The sequence below is a fragment of the Marmota marmota genome, unplaced genomic scaffold (assembly GCF_001458135.2).
Source record: "Marmota marmota marmota unplaced genomic scaffold, marMar, whole genome shotgun sequence".
NCBI classification, from domain to species: Eukaryota; Metazoa; Chordata; class Mammalia; order Rodentia; family Sciuridae; genus Marmota; species Marmota marmota.
Window position 1 is genome coordinate 36,061,034 of NW_026000082.1, and position 24,400 is coordinate 36,085,433.

Genomic DNA, 24,400 nt, shown 5'->3' on the forward strand with positions numbered 1-24,400 from the left:
CTTATAGTCCTTATTCTAAAATTTCATACATTTTTCCTCTCAATTAGAAATGATGCCATTACAAATCATTACTCTATGCCTATAGAAGCAGAGGCCCATTTCGGTAGCCATCACTCGCAGGAGCCATCACCCCAGCAGCTGTAGAGCAGGTGGTGAGTGCAAGAGCAGCAGCCAGGGGAAAGCCCCTGAAGCCCAAATCACTGCCTCCCAAGATCAAATGTTCTTTCTCAAACTATTCTGACACACAGGCAAAATATATTCAAATGCATAAGAGAACAAACAAATGCACCGTTCTCTTTCCAGCACTGGAGGTAATATATGAGCAGACAAACACATTTCCTCACCTGGGAGATTTCCTTGGAGAGAAAGGTGGAACAGAAATGTGGAATCTGAACTCTCTTCAGCTGCCACAAAGAGAGGATGGTTCTGAGCTGACAGATAGACAAAGAACCAGACCCACTCCCAGGACAGAGGCATGGGACAAGGCAAACGGAGGTTTCCTGCATGTTCTTGGCTGAGAGCATAACCAACCCACTGCCAGAGAAAATGGCCTGTGGCCTGCTTGATAGCAGTCTCTCAGGATTTCACTCCCCTTGTCACACGTAATTTACAGAATTTCTTACACCTTCTGCAAAGCCTTGAGAAAAAGTACTGACAGACTAACAAACTCTACAACTTCCTGGAAAATACCATGGAAAGGTGTGTGAAGCAGAAGGCCTTTCCTCTTCTTCTTCTTCTTCTTTTTTTTTTTTTTTTTGTAGTAGATAGATTAATTTTTTAATGTGGTGCTAAGGATCAAACCCAGTGTCTCACACACGCTAGGCAAGAGCTCTGCCCCTGCCCCAGCCCTCAAGCCTTCTATTTTTAAAAAAATAAAATCAATAATGACCTTCTCAAAAACTACAAATCATTTGACACTGGATGTTGGTCCTCAGTAATATTTACATTTCCTAATGTCAAAAAGCCTTTGAGTTGCACTGTGATGAAATTACTGAGCCCCAGCTACCTCCTCTCCACTATTTTCCCTACACAAAGGAAATATTCATTCATTCAACAGATATTAACCAAGCACCTATTCTATGACAAGGTCCATGTATACTATAATGGTCAAGAGGAAAGGAAGTCTCTGCCCTCACTGAGTTGACATTCTATTAAGTCTCTGCCCTCACTGAGTTGACATTCTATTATGGACATAATAAGCCGGTTGTAAAAATTCAAACTATCCAGAAAGAAATGATACAGGAAGTAAACATCCCCTAAAACTACAACTGAGCATCTTGTACATTTTAAGTAATTTTTGTGTACCTTAAAAACACATCTACCCATATTTTGTAACGAGTTCATACTATATAATCTGTTTTTCGACTCCCCGACTTCCCTTTGACAATCAACCCTAGGTTTTTTTCCATTTCATTACCTTCTTCTTTGTTTTTTTTTTTTGGTGGGGGGGGGTACTGGGATTGAACTCAGAGGTACTTAGCCACTGAGCCACATCCCCAGCACCCCCAGTTTTGGGGTTTTTTTTTTTTGGTATTTAGAGACAGAGTCTCACTGAGTTTCTTAGGGCCTCACTAAGTTGCTGAAGCTGGCTTTGAACTCATGATCCTCCTGCCTCAGTCTCCCAAGTCTCTGGAATCACAGGCCTGTACCACTGCACCAGCTCATTGCCTTCTTTTAAGACAGGTTTCCACTGTTCAAGAGAATCTGTTAACTTTCTTCCTTAAGTGCTGATTCCCCACTTTGGACTATTCGAAGTCAAAAATAAGGCTCAAAAATAAGGCCCCCTCCTCCTAATTCCCAGTCCAGGGACTGCTCAGAGCTTCTAGCTCCTGAACTACCTGCTCTGCCAGCTTCCTCCGAGTCACATCTTAGCTTTAGATTCTACTCTTGCTTTGTCTCTGAATGTTCTTCCACACTTTCTGTAGCAACTTGGCACTTTCTGTAGCAACTTCCTCACTTTCTGTGGCAACTTGTAGCACCATTCTTGCTCCCCGCCCCTGGGGCTAGGAGCCATTCCCATCTACTGTTTTTTTTTTTTTTTTTCATTGAAAATATTTATTATATTTTTATCTCTGTTGTTTTCCTGACTTTCTACTTGCTCTGACAATTGCCTAGAATATCTTTCTTGATCAAAATTTCATATCCTCTCTTCTTGGGTAATTCTTGCTAATATGTCTGAATTAAGTCAGACTCCTATTACAAAGATTTTCCTGATCCCCTTAAATTAGATTAAGGCATGATACAGATCTTTTTTAAAATATCTTTATTTTTTATTTTTAATGTGGTGTTGAGGATCGAACCCAACACTCCACGCATGCCAGACGAGTGTGCTACCGTTTGAACCACATCCCCAGACCCGATACAGATCTTTATATACCTCTTTTCCTTTTTTTAATACCAGTTATCTTACAGACAAAAAGAACATTTTTTACCTACAATCTGTAAACTACAACAATATCTTATGTAACTTTTTAAAACATTTTGATTAGAATTAATATAGTAACAGATTAAGGATTTTATACATTACAAACCTCAATCTTCACAAAGGCAAGAATTGTGTATATCTTTCCCAACATCATATTCTTTTTTAAATTTTATTTATTCTAATTTGTTATATGTGACAGCAGAATGCAATTCAATTCATATTACGCAAACAGAGCACAATTTTTCATGTCATTGGTTGTATATCCCATCTACTCTTAACCCTGATCCATCCCAGGGTTAAGAGTAGATGGGATATACAAAAAAAGGGATAGGAAAGATAGAAAGACAGATAACAGTAAGAAGAATTAGGAACTTTCTGTTCTTCCAGCAAAGAACATTAGCTCTCAATATTCCTTTTTGCTTTGAAATACTTCTCAAAGATCACAAAATAGGGCCTCCCTAGAGTATTCCTTCATTTTTGCTCTGTTTCATAGTTATTCTCACCAAATTATACTGAATCTACTGACAATTAAAAATCAGCATCTAAAACTATGCCTCTTTCAGCTGGACATGGTGGCACACGCCTGCCTGTAACCCCAGTGACCTGGGAGGCTGAGGCAGAAGGATTTCAAGTTTGAGGTTAGTCTCCGCAACTTAGCAAGACCCTATTTCAAAATAAAAAATAAAGGGCTGGGGATGTGGCTCAAGTGGTAGCGCGCTCGCCTGGCATGCGTGCGGCCCAGGTTCGATCCTCAGCACCACATACAAACAAAGATGTTGTGTACGCCGAGAACTAATAAATAAATATTAAAAAATTCTCTCTCTCTTTCTCTTTAAAAAAAATATTTAAAAAAAAAATAAAAAGAGCTGGGGATATAGCCCAGTGGTAGAGTGCTCTGGGTTCAACACCCCATATCTATCTATCTACCCATATATCAATCAATAAATAAAATAATGCTCCTTCTTTTCAGTGGATATATCATTTTAAATTGTATGCAGACATCTTACATAATGTGGGCAAACAGAAAACAGGAAACACTATAAAGTGTGCAAACACCACAAGCACACACACCAAGGAGCCTTCTAACAGTAAGGTTACACAGAGATCTTAAATCTTCGTATCAAGAAGACAATTAGACAATTAGATTCAGAAATACGAAAGTCTGTGAACTATCAGTCAAATCTTCACATCTGAACAATCTGTGCCAACCACAAGTTAGGGGGAAAGCTGACTATTTTTTGGTTTTTGCTGTCTTTGTTGCCTTTCTAAAGAGAAACTTAAAATCATAAAATATAAACACAGGTTTATGTGGGCCAGAAGGCCAATATTTTGCTCAACAGCTTAAACAAGAAATACACATAACAAAGACTACTAAGTATATAATAGAATATTAAAACAAATACTAATCAACATAACTCATTGATGAATTAGAACATTATATTGTAAATTATATTTTTAATCTATAAACTCTAAAAGCATTTCTTTAAGATCTGGATCTGATAATGTTCCTGGATATGCATGTAAGTTAAATATCCTCAGCGCAGATGAATAAATTGAAATCTCTGTAAGCATTTCCCTATTTTCCTCCTCGGAGGCAGGACATCACTTGTTAAAGATTTCAGGAAAAATCCTGGGAAAAGTTTTCTCCACTCTCCCTACCCCACCCCCACTCTGGGCTTTCAAGTCAACAAACAGAATTAATTGTAGGAGCAAACCAAGTTTTAGTAATAACATTATGGTGTGCCTAAAACAACTGCAGGAATTTTAGGAAGAAATAAGAGTTGAGTGTTCAGTATGTTACAACTTCACCCAGATTTCCATTTTCCCCTTAAGACAAGGAACTTCCCTCTTCCACAGCTCACAATTTTAGGAACTTACCATCACAGCAGTGCCCACACCTGAGGAACCCAGGCCTCCTAAGCAGAAAGAGGAATCTGGTCAATAGGGGCCTTTCTGCAGGTAAGCTAATGCTTTCACCCCTGGTCTTTCCATTCGGGTTCTTAGGTCTGCTGTTGCCAAGCTAAAACTATTCAAGCAATTAATGGCAAATCCTATGGTGGGTTGCTCTAGGTTGTGTGGACCAGACTGATTCCTAAACTACGCCTAATATGAGCTTTTGAGAACACAAGTAGCAGGCCACTGTAATTTATTAGAGGTAAGTATATCCTTGTGTCTTTGGCAAGAGCAAAAAATTTTAAAACACTTAGGACGTCACCCTTCTAGCAGAAAGGAAAGTAAAGAAAGTCTAAAGTTCCAAACATTTCTTCCATAGATTTCAGCAATGAGATCATAAAATTGAACTCTGGTGCCAATCCTTGAGCCAATGTTGGTTGTATGTACATTTAAAATAAAACCACAAAAACATGAAGCAGAAAAACAAAGGAGGTTGACAAACTTTTTAAATGCAGGATGTATAACTGAAAGTGTAGAAGTCAAGAAACTTCAGTATGGTCCTGGCACTACCACTCGAGCTGGGCTCCCTGCACTAGCTACTTAATCTTCTACAACTCCTTTACTTCACAGATAGAAAGCAGTGGGGTCAGGGAAAACTGGTCTAGATATCTTCCAGTTGCCAAAAAAAAAAAAAAAAAAGATAAGCCCAAACAAAACAAAACATAAAAACCTGTTCTTAATTCTGCTTAGTTTTGTTTGTGATATTTTGCCAAGTGAACTCTGGATACTTCTTTTTTAATGACTCTTCACACCCGATACAATACAACCACTTTAATAAATTGATATCATATTAAAAACAACATTAAAGAAAAGAGAATCTTCCATTTTGGATACAAAAAGCAATAGAATGGAAATCAGTTTAGAAGAGAGTTTGCTTCAACATTTCTACAGAATAAGGATCACTTTACATTTTGTTAACCTGGAGTTTTGAATTCTCTCCCTTACCCAGAAAACTAAAACAAGTAACCATTACCAGAAAGTAGCCTCACTGTCTTGGGTAGTACTTAAGAGGAGGGAGCTTTGTGCCAAATGCAAATCAAACTGCTGATCCTCTGCCTGCAGGCCTCCCAACCCCAGGTAGCAGGTTCAGATGTCCTACCTGATCTGCCCATCTTAGACAGCAGCTGCAGATGGCCACACAGAACTGTCTTGGAATATTCCACACCACAAGAAAATGAGGTCAAGTTGGGAAAATGATTTTGATACAATTTAAGTGAAAAATTAAGGACACAAAAACTACGCATACAACTTTAATGAAAGGAGGCATGAAAGAAAGAACTGGAAAGCTGGATTGTCACATATTTATAGCAGTTTTTCATAATTTCCAAAACTTAAAAGTAATAAAGATGTTCTTCAGTAGATGAATACATAAATAAACTATGATACTTCCAGACAACGGGTCATTCAGTCCTAAAAAGGAATGAGCTATCAAACCATGAAAAGACATGGAGGAATCCCCCACTCCCACGCCACCCAAGGCTGGGAATTAACCTCAGCAGTGTTTGACCACTGATATATATACCCAGCTCTGTTTTTTTTAAGTTTTGAGGCAGGGCCTTGCTAAGTTGCCCAAGCTGGCTTCGAACTTTTCAATTCTCCTACTTAAGCTTCCTAAGTACCTGGGATTACAGGTGTGTGCCAATCTAAAATGTATGTTACTAAGTGAAAGAAGACAGTCTAAATGGGCTATATACTATATGATTCAAATAATATGACATTCTGGAAAAGGCAAAACATTAGTAAAATAGCACTGCTTGACAGGGATTAGAAGGAAGAGAGGAATGAATAGGCTTGAGAAGGACTTTTAGGGAAACTACTCTGGATGCATCATGATGGTGCATAACTGTTGTTGTAAATTTGTCCAAACTCACCTAATGTTTACCACTGAGAGTGAATCTTAAGGCAAACTATGAACTTCAGGTGATAATGATGTGTGTCAAAGTAGGTTCATCAATTATAACAAATGTTCCACTCTGGCAGGGAATGTTGTTAATAATGTCGAGACAGGGACCAACGGGAAATCTCTGTACCTTCCACTTCATTTTTCTATGAACTTTAAACTGCTCTAAAAAATAAAACCTTAAAAAAACAAAACAAACAAACAAATAAAAAACCCTACACAAATACCAAATACTATGGCAACAAGTAGCAGAATTAGCTGATAAAAAAAACACAATACAACAAGGGCTGAGGCTGTGGCTCAGTGGCAGAGCACTTGCCTAGCACGTGTGAGGCACTGGCTTTGATCCTTAGCACCACATAAAAATAAAATAAAGGTATTGTGTCCAGCTACAACTAAAATACATATATTTTATATATATTGGGTTGGGTTGTGGCTCAGTGGTGGGGCGCTTGCCTGGCACAGCGAGGCACTGGGTTCGATCCTCAGCACCACATAAAAATTAAAAAATAAAATGAAGTTACTATATCCAACTACAACCAAAATAAATATTTTTTTAAAATAATATATATATATATATACATATATAGATATTTTTTAAATACAACACAATTTTAACAGTGATTTGTGTTATAGTGGTGGGACTATTCCCCCCCCCCCCCTTTTATTAGGAACTTTTTTCNGACTATTTCCCCCCCCCCCATTTTATTAGGAACTTTTTTCACAGCTGGGCCTTGTGGTACACACCTGTAATCCCAGCTACTCAGAAAGTGGAGGTAGTACAATTTTAAGTTTGACGCCAGCCTCAGCAACTTAGTGACACCTTGTCTCAAAATAAAAGATAAGGGGGAAGGGCAGTGTAGTGCAGTGGTTGAGCCCTTGCCTAACATGTGCTAGGCTCTGGATTTTTAGCCCCAGCACAGGAAAAAGAAAAAAAAGTACTAAAAAAAAAAAAAAAAAAGGGAGAGGGGGCACTGGGGATATAGCTCAGTGACAGAATGCTCTGGGTTTGATCCCCAGAATTAAAAAACAAAACATAACTTTAAAAAATTTTTTTGCAGGGGCTGGGGATGTGGCTCAAGCGGTAGCGTGCTCGCCTGGCATGGGTGCGGCCCGGGTTCGATCCTCGGCACCACATACAAAGATGTTGTGTCTGCCGAAAACTAAAACGTAAATAAAAAATTTTAAAAAAAAAATTACAGATCAGGGCTGAGAATATAGTTTAGTCAGTAGAGTGCTTATTTAAAAAAAAAAAAGTTTACAGTATTGAGGAGACTTGAAATATATTTTAATTGACCACTGGAAAATTTTAAAATCTTATTCTAATTTACAATATTCTTTCAAACATTGCACTTAGTTAAAATGACTGATTTTCATTACTTTGTCTACTTTTGGCTAGAATTTTTCCGATAAAATTAAAAGTCTGTTTTTAAATACCTTGGGTAAAGAATTCATTAATTAAACTAGGAAAAAGAGTCATTTCGTAAGGTATGTATTTCCCCAACCAAAAGAGGACTTTGGACAGGCTTCGGTAAGTTCTCAGAGTTTTCCAGGGCAGAATATAGGTAACACTTATTATTCCCAAGCTCCCCACATTCTCTCTTATTCCTTTCCTTTAGCAATCTGCTTCTCTTTTTTTTTTTTTTTGAGGGGGGCAGGTGGTTACCCGGGATTGAAATTGAACTCTGGGGTACTTGACCACTGAACCACAGCCCCTGCCCTGTTTTTTTTTAGAGATAGGGTCTCACTTAGTTGCTTAGTGCCTCATGGTTGCTGAGGCTGGCTTTGAACTCACGATTCTCCTATCTCAGCCTCCCAAGCTGCTGGGATTTCTGCTTCTTTGTAGACTAAAGCCTTCTGCCTTGGCTCAGTTCCTTGCCCTCATGTTATTCATTTATTCAACAAATATTCACTAAGAACATTAATTTTGTTTTGTTTTGCATACTGTACTAGGGATTGGACCCAGGGGCAAGGAGGAACTGAGTTACATTCCTGGCCCTGTTTTATTTTGAGACAGGGTCTCACTAAGTTGCCCAGGCTGGCCTCGAACTTGCAATCCTCCTGCCTCAGCATTCTGAGTAGATTATTAAGAACTTTATATTTACAGAGAAATAAAAAAACAAAAGAGGCCTTGGTTCTGTCCTCTAGAGCTCACAGTCTAATAAAGGGGAAAGATCCTCCAAACAAATAACTACTGTACAATGGAGGTCATATAACTTTTTCTGTACAGTGCCAGAAAGTATTTTTGGCTTTGCAGGTCATACAGTCTCTTTCACAGCTACTCAACTCTGCCACTGTAGCATGAAAGCAACCACTGGCATTAAGTAAATGAATCTGCATGGCTGTGTTCCAACAAGATTTATATTTACAAAAACAGGCAGTGGGCCAGATTTGGCTTGGGTGCTACTGTGTCTGCCAACCTGTGGTATACAGCATCCTAAGGAACATCCTTGAAGCCTGGAGAGTCTGAGAAAAGACCCGCAGGACTGCAGGCCTCTTACAGTGAATGCCATCGCATCTTATTTGGACAGACACAACAATCCACAAAAAATTCTCCTTGGAAGTGGTGAACCAGGGGCCAGGCATGGTGGCTCACACCTGTAAATCCCAGCCTTGGGAAGTTGAGGTAGGAGGATTTCAAGTTTGAGGCCAGCCTGGGCGACTTAACAAGACCCTGTTAGAAAGAAAGGGCAGGGAAGGGAGGGAGGGAAGGAAGAAAAAAAGAGAAGGAAGGAGAGAAAGAAAGAAAGGAGGGAGAGAAAAAAAAGAGGGAAAGGGAAGGAGGAAGGGTGGAAGGGATGGAGAAAGATGAAATAGGGAAAGAGGGCGAGAGGGAGGTAAAAAAGAGAAAAACAGGTGGACTAGCAATTAATTTTCTACTCAAAGTCACTGAATTGGTCCCTCAAAAATAGCAGCTCTTAACCTGGTGTTAAGACAAACGGGTATAGAATGTGTTGCAATTAATTTATTATTATAGTAGAGTTAATGATTAAAATAATAAATATTAGTTTTCAAAATTTTTCTTAAACATTTGAAAGAGGACAGAAAGCATCTCTGTGGAAGTTATAGCCCCTGGTGTGCCTGCAGAAGCAAAGGGCATGTGTATTCAGTGTCGGCCCAGGTGTGTTCGTGGCAGAAGGAGCCCTAGAGACCACTGAGTCTAGCCTTCTCCATCTGAAGATAACAAACACCCCCTAGCTAGCAACTCAAACATGGCAGATTTAGATCCATCAGTCTAATTACCATTCTTGAAAACATATGAAGTCAAACTGGAGGAGACAGGCAAGTATGGAAGGAAGTGAGATAAGGCCTCTCCAGGCCAGCTGCATAATATGCTGATAAGTACCTTTCCTTCAAACTCTTTCACTGTTGTTCCTCATGGAAAAATTTTAAAACGTGGGAAAGTAAGAATAAAAAATAAATGTCCAGTATTGTCATGGGCAATAACTTGTAACACTTTGGTTCTTTTCCTTTCCAATTCTTTTTCTGTGTATATAAGAAAAAAATTATTTTTAATTAAAATGTTTTTTCCTTTGTTATGAAACATACCATGTATATTCTCATATATTCTTTAATAAGGCTCAAAAAATTTGTAATGTATTAAAAGTCCACCAAGTGAATGGGCCATATTTATTTAAATACTTTGCACTATTGGATATTTAGGTTATCTCTTTATTTTTATACTGCATTAAAAGTTGAAAATAAGCCAGGTGTGGTGGCACCCATCTGTCGTCCCCAGCGATTTAGGAGCTGAGGCAGGAGGATCACAAGTTCAAGGCCAGACTTGGTAATTTAGCAAGACCCTCTCTCAAAATAAAAATAATAAAAAGAGCTAGGGAAGTAGCTCAGTGCCCACGGGTTCAATTCCCCAGTACCCCCCCCCCCAAAAAAAAATAAATAGCAAGTTGAAAATAATCCCATGGAAGCTTACAAAACTACTTAAATGTAACATTTTATATTTATTTGATAGCAAGTAGTTCTCTAAAACAGATTAATGCCCTGGGGCCCTGTAGGTCAAGGCATAGTACACAATGGTGACCACAGGAGGAAGCATACCTCCCAGGAGCAGACAGGGGGGCACAAAAAACACAGCATCCTTTCTAGTTTACTGGCCAATTAGCCATTTGGGCCCTCAATATTCTCTACTAAAGATATATGAGATAGCAAAACCATTAACCTCACCACCAGGATCCAAGTATCACAAGGCTTGAGGTTTTTTTTGTTTGTTTTTGTTTTGGTTTTGGTACCAGGGATTGAACTCAGGGGCACTCAACTACTGAGCCACATCCCAGCCCTATGCGTCTCAAGCACCTCGCCTTTGCTGAGGCTGGCTTTGAACTTGTGATCCTCCTGTCTCAGGCTCCCAAGCTAATGGGACTACAGGTGTGTGCCACCGCACCCCACAAGACTGAGTTTTAACCACTCTCAGCAAAAACCAACAGAGGAAAACTCTTTGGCTTGACTACTATTATTAAAATCATATAGAAGAAAGGGATGTTTAAATAGCTTGTGGCAGGGCTGGGGTTGTGGCACAGTGGTAGAGCGCTTGCCTCACATGTGTGAGGCCCTGGGTTGGATCCTTAGCACCACATAAAAATAAATACATAAAAGTAAAAGACATTGTGTCCCTCTACAACTAAAAATACATATATTTTAAAAAAAGCTTGTGACAGATTTTTATCTATAGCATCTAGTAGATTTGTAGGAAATTCCTTTTGAAATAGAAGGTCCACTAACAGGTCTTTCTCCCATGGAGAGGAGAGGGTTCTCTGCTTAGCATTTTCTCTGTAGGGCATGATGGGGGGCAGAACCTCATATAAACTTGTGAGGATGCCCAACCCAGCATCAGCCATGTGGGCTTGCAAAAGTAGCATGGAACTATGAAACTTCTAGAGCCTATACCAGTAGAAACTAAATATATTTCCCTTAATCCAGTTGCCAATCAGAAAATTAAAACAAATTAATAATCTGGTTAACAAAATTTAAAATACTAGAAACCCTCCCTCCTACAATAAATTATACTTGGCCTTTAAGTAAGCCACCGGAAGTGAAATATAATTTATGGATGAGTAGAGTTATAATTGCCTGCTTGAGTTAGCAATAACAAGAAAAGCTCCAGTTCAGATATCAGTTTCCAGATAAAGATTTTAGGTAAAAGCAACATATTTGTGTTTGCCTAACAGTCTGAACCAGGCGGGGTCATATAACAATGGTATTCTTCTAATTAAAGATGAGAAAACAAACACTTCTGATTAAAATCCCCATCTAAACTTGTATTTGTCTATGGACATTTTACAAAGAGATTACTTTTCAAACCTAATTTTACCAGAGTTATCTAGGAATAATTCACATTCTATGTGCAGAAAAACAAACAAAATAAATAAATCAAGCCCAAGGTGGTAAAGAACTTTCTGACCCCACCCCTACTATCTATATCTGTTTGACAAATAAAGAAATTTGCATGAACAGGGCAAAAACTCTTGTTTTTGCCAAAACAACTTTGGATATACAAACATAAAAGGACATGGATTATTTTGATACCTATGAGAATGGTTACATGTAAATTTGTCAAGTATGGAAGTAATCACCATCATCGCTTTTTTAGAGCACATGAAAAAGTTAAGTCAATGCTGCAAGACAATGGCATCAGGTGGTTAACAAACCTATGCAAAACAAACACCAAATATCACCATTCACCTATTCACAATATCTGATCACCAATAGTTCCTACAGGCCCATAGGGGAGACTGTTTTTCAAGAATATATCAAGTTCATTGGAAAGTGATGGCAGGGACACAGCACACACACTTACCTTACCAGTGCATCTGGTTTGCTTAGCTGGTTATTAGGAATACAGTTTTCCATTAAGTCCTTGTGTGAACTTGGGCTCTTGCTAGTGCACTTTTGCTTCTTTTCGTTTTTACTAGATGAGGAAGGAATGCTCCCATTTGTGGCGCTGTGACTTCGAGGTGAGGAGTTCACAACTCCACTGGCATTTTTGTAATTTTTGGAGGAAGCAGTGCATGAGTCCTCTTTCAAGAGATTTTCTGTACTTCCCACAAGATCATTATTTAATCTTTTACTATTGATATGGTTTTCCATATACTCAATTTCTTGTATTTTAGAGTCTACGGGTTGTAGTATATTGTTGTTATTTATTCCAAGGTTGTGTTTTTTGGCATCCTTGTCCTTTTCTTTCCCTTTTTCTCGATATTCTATCTCCGGCAAAGTTGTGGACAGTTTTTTGTTGGCGGGGATGCCTCCATTGTGGTGTATAAGGATCGAGGAATCCATATCAGGTAATCCTTTGGCTGCTACAATACCAAAAACAAACCAACAGAAAAAAAAAACCATACCGGAATATTTAGTTTTTTAAAAACATATACTGTACTGATTCAACAAATTGTATTAGTTATGGTTAGAAATTTACCATATAAATATGCAAACTCATTCACCATATAAATATGCAAGAGTCACAGCACACTGTGTTGAATTCAAGAAGCCAATCTAAACACATTGGAGAAGTTGCAAAATTTGAAAATCATCATCATTTATCAAACACCATCACATATGAAGTCATTTATGGTTGGGCCTTAAAGTAGGATAAGAAATTTTATATTCAAGTCATACTTCATATATCAGTCAAATCAAACTTGTCTGTCATGGGGTTAAGAAAATAAAGGCAGATTTTCTCCTAAGAGGCCCTATTTAAAAGATGCCTATTGAATAAATTTCTAGCAACTTCACAGACATGTTTACAGAAACACAGAAATTAAATAAAATAAAAGAAGATGTATGATTTTAAGATGCAGAACATATATCCTTTTTCTTAAGTCCAGTGCTGAGGTAATAGTCTGTATTATTTATTAGATCACTAGTAAAGAATACTCTGTATCAGCTCTATACATTCCAAGTTGTTGAAGGTCTATATAAGAGATTTCTGTACCACAAAGAAAAAGATTTTGACATATATTAATTAACAAAAAACATGACCTCAAACTTCCAACTCCTAAACTGAGAAAACTAGTATTACTGTGAATTCATCTATCTCTGTTGGTTAAATGCCCACAAGACAAGTTCCATTAGATATGGTCCAATTTAAAATCCACATTATCCTGGGCGTGGTGGCACATGCTTGTAATCCCAGTGGCTCAGGAGGATTGTGAGTTCAAAGCCAGCCTCAGCAAAACCAAGTGCAAAGCAACTCAGTGAGACCCTGTCTCTAAATAAAATAAAATTAAAAAATAGGGCTGGGGATGTGGCTCAATACCCAGAGTTCAATCCCCAGTACAAAAGGAAAAAAAAAAAGGAAAACAAAAAATAATAATAATAATAAATCCACATTACATTGCAAGAAACTCAAGAATAGAACCTATCAGTCTTGGCTCTACACTGAAGACTTCTGACATATAAAACTCAATTTCCTATGTCCACATCTCTATCTTGCTTATACTTTGGTTCTTGGCTTGTTTTTTTTTTTTTTTTTGGACATAATACCTTTATTTCACTTATTTATTTTTTTTACGTGGTGCTGAGGATCGAACCCAGGGCCTCGCATGTGAGAGGCGAGCGCTCTACCACTGAGCTACAACCCCAACCCTCTTGGCTTGTTTTAATTACAAATTTACAGTTAAGTATTTTGTTTCCGAGAATAAGTGTTTAAAAAAATTTATGACATAAAATAAGAAACTAAAAATAAAAATTATGAAATAAGCATAGTTATAATTATAAGCTGATGGCCTTCAGAGAATAGATAAAAAATTTCATCAAGGGCTGGGGTTGTGCCTCAGTGGTAGAGTGCTCACCTAGTATGCATGAGGCACTGGGTTCGATCCTCTGAACCACATAAAATAAAGATAGTGTCCACCTAAAACTAAAAAAAAAAAGTCATCTACACTCCTTATTTTACAATCAAACAATGGCCCTGAGAAGGAACACCAGAAAGTAGAAAAATCTAAAATTCTAGCTATTTTTCCTTAAAAGATAATTCTACTGAGAGTCAAAAACCACAACTAGCCTTTTAGTCAACAGCTTTAGGGTAAAGACCTACCTTCCTCTGCCTCTTTTTCTTGCTTCTGTAGCATCTGCTGCTCTGGAGGGAGGGCCTGCTGAAGAAGCTGCATGTAAAATTCGTTCTCCTTTTGTACTTCCTTCTGCTTCCTTAACCGCATTTTGTAGCTCACATAACTTTTGAAGCCAAAGCCCAGAGTCACCACAGGGTACCCAATACTAGAAAACAGATAAACAAACTTTAAAATAAACAACACATGCATCAAGCACATGTGGCTATTCATGATTTAAATGAGAAAATAAATTCCTAGAATCAAAAAATAAATTTTAGTTGATGATGGTAGTTGAAGAAGTATTCAATAAACACACAATTGTCATGTCTACATTTATTAAATGTCTGTGGAAATCTGAAGTAGCTGCACGGAAAACAAGCCCCCAAAGGATCAACAGAACTCCTAGACCAAAAGAAAACCCTTCCCATCAGACTCTGGTGAACTACTCAAGGAGTCACCACCACAGCTGACTCTCAGATGCCAAGCTAATGCCTTGAAGAAACACTGACCTGCCTTATGCATTGAAACTGAGACATCTGTATGCTTTTAAAAATTGAAAGGGTAGAGAATTTATGGGTGGCCACAAGTAAACATTCTATGTATTAAAAATTCAAGGGGCTGGAGTTATGTCTCAGTGGCAGAATGCTTGCCTAGCATGTGTGAGGCACTGGGTTCAAATCTCAGCACCACATATAAATAAATAGATAAAAATTCAAAAAGACGTCATTTGGGTTTTAATACTAGAAAGCAGGGTCAAATTTAGGTAACTACTTTGACACAGTCTTGCTGTCTCAGGGGTAATGACACCATATATTCCTGGAAAATTAGTCCACAAACACTGTCACACATAAATTCCAGAATAATTTAAATAAGTATCTAATATGAGAGCTAACATTTGGGTTGTGCCACCAAATTAAACCAAGCGTACCAACAACTTTAATTTCTGGAATAGAAAGTTGAAATATTTAATTCAGCTCATCACCTGCCTAATACTGTTTCAAAAACTCTTCAAATATTGTGGAACATACATTAAGCTTCATTAACATTAAACCTTACCAATTTGTAATTAGTCTAAATGTGGTCTCACTACAAATTTAAAGTGACAAGTTTTAATGACCAGGTTATTTAATTCACTTGTTAGTGAGAAGACTAAAAATATTGGAAACAATTATTTATTTTTTTAGTTGATTCCTGTTTATTTTAGGTTTTCCATAAATATTAGCAAATAAAAAATGGTGTGTTTAAGAGAAACATACATTTAGTGGTGATTTCCATAATAAATGCAAACAAAAATCATAATAAATGCAAAAAAAGTTTCTGGAAATAAGAAGTCTCTGGGGCTGGGGTTATGGCTCAGTGGCAGAGCACTTGCCTCACACATGTGAGGTACTGTGTTCGATCTTCAGCACTACATGAAAATAAGTAAACAAAATAAAGATGTTGTGTCCATGTATAATTGAACAAATATTAAAAAAAAAAGAAGTTTCTGATCAAGCCTAAATGAAAAATGACTTGATATTCATTTATATTTCGTAAGAAGAAATAATATTCCTTGAAGAATTATTAGTAATATTCTCTTACTCTATAAATAAGGAAATTCTAAGTTCTTTTAAGCTTCATAAAATAGCCGTGTATTTCTCATGAAGACTTTTTGGAATCATATCAGATTATAATAAAAATAGTTAACATTTATCAGACTTCAATGTACTTGGCATTAAGTTAAATAGTTTGCATGTATCACCTCATTTACTCTTTCCTGTGACCCCAGGAGACACAGGTAAGAAAGTTGAAGCTTAGAGCTGTTGGAACAGGAACTGGGATTCCAGCACTCATCTGCCTGAAAAGAGGGTCCACGCTATTTACCACCAGTGCTGTTCTGCTCCTGGGCTCACAATAAGAAAAAATTCACAGCTAAACTTACCATTCCACTAAGAAGTGAATTATAGATTGAGTATAGATAATACTTACCAGTGAGCAGCAAATGGACGACAAAGGTCTACGTGAAAATTTTTGAGATCTTTAAATCTAATTGCTGCTTCAATATAAACAAAGAGTATCCAGAGGGACACTGTAGGCAAACACACTCCCCTTTCTGTGGGAAAGCAGCAGAGAAACAAGCATCAATGAAACATTAACTAACACAACAGATGGGTTATTTGGGACACTGATTCAACTACAATAACTTTCATTGAGACTTTCCACTAAACTAAAAAGCAATCTGATGCAAATTAAAAGCTCTTATATGACAAACATTTTCATAGAATCACTGATAAAATAAAAGGCAATCATTCTGGCAGAAAATACATAAAACAAAATATTCATAGTCCTAACATACAACAAGCTCCTATAAATCAATTAAAAAAAGGTACTGAAGACAGTGGGGGTGGGGGGGGTGCCCACATCTGTAGTCCCAGCCACTCTGGACACTGAGGGGGAAGGATCACTTGAACCCAGAAGTTCTCAGCCAGCCTGGGCAACACAGTAAGACCTCATCCCAAAACAAAAACGAGTGTGTGGATGTCAGGGAACTGTAATTGAACAGCGTAAAATGTGCCTAGTATGTACAAGGCCCACTGGGTTCAATCTTCAGCATTGTCGCCACCCCACCAAAAAACAAAAACAAAACAAAAGGAACTGAGGAAAATTTACAAGTCACAAAACATAGATGACTAGAAGAAAATATGAAAAAGTACAATTTAGGGAAATACGAAATTAAAAATAATTACATTCATTTTTTTTTTAACCCACTAGAGAAAAAATTTTAAAGTCTAATAAATGTACAAGAAAGGTGTGAGGAAAGGTTTAGCCTCGTACTTGACAATAATCAAAATTGTGGCAACTTGTACTTCTTTGGTTTAACTTGTACTTTTTTTCTTTTGGGTACCTAGGATTAAACTCAGGGGCACTCAACCACTGAGTCACATCCCCAGCCATATTTTGTATTTTATTTAGAGACAGGGTCTCACTGAGTTGCTTAGCACCTTGTCATTGCTGAGGCTGGCTTTGAAGCCCCAATCCTCTTATCTCAGCCTCCTGAGCCACTGGAATTACAGGTATGTGCCACGGCACCCAGTTTAACTTGTACTTTTATTCCAGAAATTCTACTTCTAGGACTCTACCCTACAGAAATATAAGAGCCCTGAGATAAATGTTTAAGAATATTAATCATAGTATTATTTGCAATAATAAAAACTTTATTTTAATTTAAATGTCTATCAATAGGCAGCTATTTAATTGTGATAAATGTATTTATATATTTAAATAGATTGCAGATTATCTGAAGAATGGAAAAGATCTGTATTCTCATGGAATGATGAGTTTTTTTTTTCTTAAAGTATTTTTTTTTTATTTTTTAGTTGTAGTTGGACATATACCTTTATTTTGTTTATTTATTTTTATGTGGTGCTAAGGATTGAACCCAGAGCCTCGCAAATGCTAGGCAAGTGCTCTACTGCTGAGCCACAACCCCACCCAGAATGTTTTAAAAAATAAAATTCTTAAGTATGAATCAGCTGTAACAGTAAAACAATATAGCGTTTTTTGGACATTTAAGTACTATTTGAAAATGTGTTTTTCTTAACCACAGGTCATACTCATTTTGTAATTAAAAACAATTTCCAAGGGAGGAAAATCAACCTGCAACAGAATAAACAAGATGTAAATATTGGGAAATGACTTGGACTCAAAACCTGCAGACTAGATTCATTTACATTAGGACATGATTAACAATGGGATAATTATAAATGTGGACTACATAGGCATAAGGGGGGAAAATTAGGGACCTAAAGGCTTTCTGCTATGGATTTTTGAGATGAAAAAAATCATAGGGGGCTAGGGATGTGGCTCAAGCGGAGCGCTCGCCTGGCATGCGTGCGGCCCGGGTTCGATCCTCAGCACCACATACAAAAAAAGATGTTGTGTCCGCCGAAAACTAAAAAATAAATATTAAAAAAAAAAAAAATCATAGGATCTTGAAACTAGGAAGATCATTATGCCTAACTTCCTCATCATGTTGAGGAGAAAAGTAAAGGCCAGAACTTAAGCAAAATTTGGTTCAGGTTCACAGAGATAGTATTGAGTCTGCTTTTAAGAAAAACCAAAGTCCTCTTAAGCCTGGTCCCTAAGTTAAATCAATAAGGGAAACTCTGTGAAGGTGATTATTGACTTCAAACATTCTTATGGACTTAACACAGCAAAAATAGGTACTTTCAGAATATAGAAAGAAAAATAGCAACCTATAATATAAATTTTTAGAATCATTTCAAAAATTTATATTCCCTATTTCCTGTATGAATGTATTAAGTTATTATAAACATAATAAACAGATTACAGAAAAAAGACAAATGTTCATATTTCTACATCTACTCAGTAAATAAAGCTACATTGGAAGCATTTTTTAATAAGAGTAATAATTCTATTATAAATTCAGTTTTGTATCTTGGCCTTTTTTTCTCTTAATAGCAAGGAAAAAGGTTACAACAGTGTATTATCATTATTTTGTGGCCATATATAATTTGTATATTCCTAACATTCTTTTTTTGAGAGAGAATTTTAATATTAATTTTTTTAAGAGAGAGAGAGAGTTTTTAAAATTTATTTTTTAGTTTTTGGCGGACATAATATCTTTGTTTGTATGTGGTGCTGAGGATCGAACCCGGGCCGCTCGCATGCCAGGCGAGCGCGCTACCGCTTGAGCCACATCCCCAGCCCCTATATTCCTAACATTCTTAGGAAAGAATTTAAAATTTTAAGAACTAGAGAAAAAATTAGCCCCAAGTTATACAAATTGTACTCATTTGTCAGGCCCAATAAAACTACAAGTTTTCATTTTATTTTGCTTGTTTTTTTCAGTACTAATTATTCCAATTTAAAACATATTTCACAATTTAGTCATTTTAATGAACTGAGCCAAGGGCTGAAGAGAGCCAAGTATCATTTCATGATGTAACTACCTGCTATCTGGTGGGTCACTCACTCAACTACAGTTCCTGAAAGGTTCTACTAAGAGTTATATGCTTAGTTTCCTCTCTCTTACTAAAATATTATTGAAGAAATTTAGATAAAAGTTATATGCTTAGTTTCCTCTTCCTTACTAAAATATTATTGAAGAAATTTAGAGAATCACCATAGTTCCTCAAAGTCCCAAAATATTTGCACTGGAAGGGTCTCTCTTTTACATTATCTAGATTATTCCACCTCCATATGACAAGACATGAAACTGAGACCTAGAGAGAGGAGCTAGTGTAAATGGCAACTCACTCACAATTATGCCTAACCTCCTCATCTTGTCGACGAGAAAAGTAAAGGCCAGAACTTGGTTTAGGTTCACAGAGATAGTATTGAGTCTGCTTTTTAAGAAAAACCTAAGTCCGGGCTGGGGATGTGGCTCAAGCGGTAGCGTGCTCACATGGCATGCGTGCAGCACCACACACAAACAAAGATGTTGTGTCCGCCGAAAACTAAAAAATTCTCTCTCGCTCTCAAAAAAAAAAAACAAAACCCAAGTCCAGGCCAAGGACACATAAGTAAAAACTGGTGCAAAGAAAAATCACTCTAATTAGAGGACAACAGACTACAGACAGCTCATGGTAGCTTATAAATCAAGTCAAATACAAAAGAGTGCTCAAGATGGAGAAAATCAAGCATACAGTGGATAGTGGATACTTTGAATAACAGGGCTCAATTGTGTCTTCTAATCAGGCTCACATCATCCTCTTAGGAGCTTTTGGAAGAGTATGAATGCTGCTCCAGAGAGCTTTTATTATTTGGCACTCTCTCAGTGGTCAAAACCCTACAGGTTACAGCTGAGCCTAAGAATTAAGTTTCATGTAACTTTGTACACAAGTGTGACTCTGAGAACCAATCCTCAAATCCCACTGCATGCCACTTTCCAGCTAACACAGTGGGCTGGAGCTGTCAAAATATCTCATCTTTCTTGGTTTGAACTAACAGTGTAGCTCTAAGAAGGCAGCAGGTAGCTGTGAGCTCAACTCTAGTTAGAACATACCTGAAATATAATACACAGAACCTATAAAAACTGGAGAGATCAGGTTAGTGACGTGTGCTTGAAATGCCACACAGGGAAAAACTGATGAAACCAGGCATTTTCGCCAACAGAAAAGACTTAAAAAAGGATATGACAGGAACTTCAGATCTCTAAAGAAATGTTAACTGGGAAGGGAGATTACACCCATTAAGGTGGGAGAGGTTTAGTTTTGGCTTGAGGGGATGGTCTATAGACCCCTTGAAATGTTAAGGCAAAGGTTTTCACAGACCCATATATTTTTCTGGTGAAAACCCTTTCAGATCCTCTAAGAATCAGTGAGCTTCCAAATAGCTGAGACATGTTGGGTTAAAAATAAAAGGAGGATGAGTTTGGTTCACTATGAAGAAGAACTTCCTATCACAGCAGCCCCAAAATGGGTAATAGAGTACCAGGAATGACAGTTAAATTCTTTATCACTGTAGGTTTTCAATCAGAGTTAAAACCCTCATGTGCCAAGGCTACTGTGAGGATTCTTTTGTCAAATTATGGGTTCACCTATTCTAGGAACCTTTTTTAAAATTTGGCACACAGCTGTCTTCAATTGTTTTTAAACAAAAACCACTTCAACTTTTTTTAAAAAAAGGATATCTTCATAATAAGAGTTGGTGATTAAAATGTCTATTATAGAGATATCAAATCATAAAGGCTTAGACTTTTGATTGAAATAATACAAAACAAATTTTGTAAAAGTATATTATAATCTATTAAGAAAAGGCAACTTTAAAACATTCACATAAAATCAATTGTAAATAATTTTTTCAAAGAAATGACCATATTTTAAAAACTTGAACCTAAAATTTCTATCCATCTAAGAAATCATTAACACTTACCTGTGTGCCATACGTACTGAACCCATACATATGTGCTAGCAGCAAAAAAAAGCCATTGTATGGGAATGAAGAGCAGACATATTATATTGGATGTGAATGCTACACAAACAAAAAATACTGAGAAGGCCTACGGGAGAAAAGAAATCACATCTTAGAACTTGTTATTTTCAAACACTGGTTTTTAAAAGCTTATTGAACAAAATTAATGAAAACAGAGCAAATTAATAACAGATCATTTTAAAACATTTAAAATCCATATAAAAAAGTAGTGGTTAACTCAACATTAAAGAGTTAGTGCCATTTATGGTCTTTCAATCATGAAGAACTAGACCAGAACAAACTGAGGCTAGACCACAATGAGCTATGGGAGGGTTACCTGAAAGAATAAGAATTTTAACCCAGAAAAGCCTCTCTCCTCACAAACCACTCCTAGATAGTCTCATTTCTGTTTTCAGTGCTGGTGACTGAAGGCAGGGCTTAGGTATGCTGGGCAAGCACTCCACCAGCAAGCCACACCCCAGCTAAAAGCCTTTTTATTTGGGAAGGGTGGGCACTGCGGATTGAACCCAGGGGTAATTTACCACTGAGCTACATCCTCAGCTCTTTTTATTTTTTTAATTTTTAGACAAAGTCTTACTAAATTGCCTAGGGCTTTGCTAACTTGCTGCAGCTGGCCTTGAACTTGCAGTTCAGGGATTACAGGCATGTACCACCACACCCAACAAGAGTCTTATTCTTAAAGGATAGGCTTGTTGGAACACAGGTGAACCATAATATGAGTAAGACATAAGCTGATGTTACTAATCTTAATAATGTAGCCTTCCTCTGGTTACCATCCTCTGGTTACCACTATCTATTACCAGCTGGACATGAGCTTGACACCATCTTTTTAAAGCATGGATTTGCTCTGACCAAAGCACCAGGCCTGGTTGGAGATTTACGGATTTAAGGTGTGGTTATGAAACAACAATGGAACCAACACACAAACCCAAAGAACAAGCCCTGGCCTGTGCCCTTGCTAACCCAGTAGTTCTAAAAATTCGGTCTGGGGATTTCTGGAGGGTCTCAGATCCTTCCAGATGGTTTTGAAGTGAAAACTGCTTTTGTAATAATACTAAGATATAATCTGACTTTTTCACACTCATGTGTATAGTAGAAATTTCTAAAAGTTACATGACATTTGGTATTGCAATAGATTGAGTTCAGAAACATATATGAAAATCTAGCTGTCTTCTATCAAGCCAGACATTACAGAGATTTGCAAAAATGAAGCCATTCTTCTATATTTTAATATATTTTTTAATTTTTTTGTTTGTTTGTTTAAAAACATAATTTGTGGGCTGGGGTTGTGGCTCAGCAATAGAGTGCTGTGCAAGGCCCTGGGTACAATCCTCAGAACCACATAAAAATAAATAAATAAAATAAAGGTATTGTGTCCAACTACAACTAAAAAAATAAATATTTAAAAAAACATAATTTATATTAACATGTAATGGGCTTACTACTGTTATTTTCAGTAAGTTAATATGCATTTTAATTTTTGTTTTAATTTATAATATTAAAAATATGGATAGATATGATCCACATGAATACTTCTCTTTGAAGTACTCAATAATTTTTAAGAGTGTAAAGGGGTCTTGAGTCAAAAATTTGAGAATCACTTTTCTAACTCCAATTCCATTACTACCAGGGATTTCAGAAGCACTTCTGTGTAGAACTGAACAATTTAGTGCTTCCTCCAGGACTATCTCCTTACTTAAGTGTCTATCCAATCTCTTCCTTCTACTTGAATGGCTAGAAGGAAAAGATATGAATACCTGGGGTTAGATAAAATAGCCCAAGAGGCCAGTTTTCAGTCCATAGACCCTATTAGCTCATTCCAGTACAGCAGTCTCCTAAACATTGCTTATAAAATCTACTGTAAATAGGTCACCATCAGATATTGAAGATTTTCTGAGAAGGGTCATTAAATCCCTCAGTGTTGGAGAGCATATATTAGTAAACATACCAGTCCCTGGTATCTGAAGGAATCATAGACGCTTCTGATGAAAAGCCAGAATGGCCACAGGTATTCAAATCTGAACTCCAGGACAAAATCTGCAAGGAGGACAAGTGCCCACACTACCAGGAATTTCAGGTATAAAAATGTACTGCAAAATATAAAAATAAAGAATTAATTCAAGGTCATTTGTGAAGAACTAGAAACAGAAAATGCACTGTTTCGGTTTAAAAGACACAAACAAAATAACTTTTTTACCATGAGCGCAATAGAGATAAAGCACAAATAGAGATGCTGCCATTGGCCTATCCAAATTTTAAAAAGCACTAGTGTTCATTCTGAGACTCATAACTATTGAGATAAGATGATGACCAAAATTGCTTAATCCCATTTAAGATGGAAAAAAAAAAATTTAAATCTCAACACTATTTTAAAAATGTGCTAAGTGTCTGACTTTAAAATACTGCAACACTCTCAAAATTATAGCTTTCAAGCTGTTCTTCATTAGCAGAAAATGTCATGGTTGAAAGACTTCAAATGTGCTGCTTCTCCACCCCTCTACATCTGTTTGAGAGTCTTTGAAATTGTTGATGCAAACCCCTATACGCTTGAAGAATTCTGTCTTTTTTCCCCCTTCTCCTGCCTCTCCATATAGTTTACATCTGCATTAACCAAACAAAAACCAAATGACTTCCCAAAATAGAAACTAACTGAGGGAGCAGATGCCAATCACTACCAAAGGACTGTGAGGGTGCAAAAATACATGTTGAAGAAAAAACTCCTTAAGTATCCAGGCCTTGTTCTAGCTGAGAAGTAAATGTATGTGTTCCTAGTTCCCTTAGGATTTATGTTAAACAGAACAACTTTGACAAGCCAGTCAGGATACAACTAACCACTGCACTAAGCTCAAAAAGAGGTAAGGACATGGATAAAAAAATTACTATTTTTTTCATGAAATCTGAAAGTCCATTTTCCAGTCCATTAGTTGTACAATGGATAATACAGGTCTTTAAATTGTACCTATTAATAAACTTTTATTTATATGTTCCCAATCCTGATGATTCTAGAGCAGATCAAACTGAGGTATTAAAAAAGGTTCTAGGGCGGGGCACAACACCTGTAATCCCAGCAGCTCGGGAGACTAAGACAGGAGGATCACAAGTTCAAAGCCAGCCTCAGCAAAA

The 24,400-nt window shown here is 37.0% G+C and overlaps 1 protein-coding gene across 1 annotated transcript in view; it reads right to left on the reverse strand.

Annotated features, from left to right (window-relative positions):
- The window catches only part of Maco1 (macoilin 1), a 47,400-nt gene extending 24,009 nt beyond the window's left edge, over positions 1–23,391 (reverse strand). The window contains exons 1-5 of the mRNA XM_015484781.2: positions 23,226–23,391; positions 21,218–21,344; positions 16,310–16,433; positions 14,329–14,507; positions 12,091–12,592 (exon numbers count right to left, since the gene is read on the reverse strand). Of these exons, the coding sequence (XP_015340267.2) occupies positions 12,091–12,592; positions 14,329–14,449 (623 nt within the window). The 5' untranslated portion in view covers positions 14,450–14,507; positions 16,310–16,433; positions 21,218–21,344; positions 23,226–23,391. The remainder of the gene's footprint in view (positions 1–12,090; positions 12,593–14,328; positions 14,508–16,309; positions 16,434–21,217; positions 21,345–23,225) is intronic.
- Between the last annotated feature and the right edge of the window lie 1,009 nt (positions 23,392–24,400).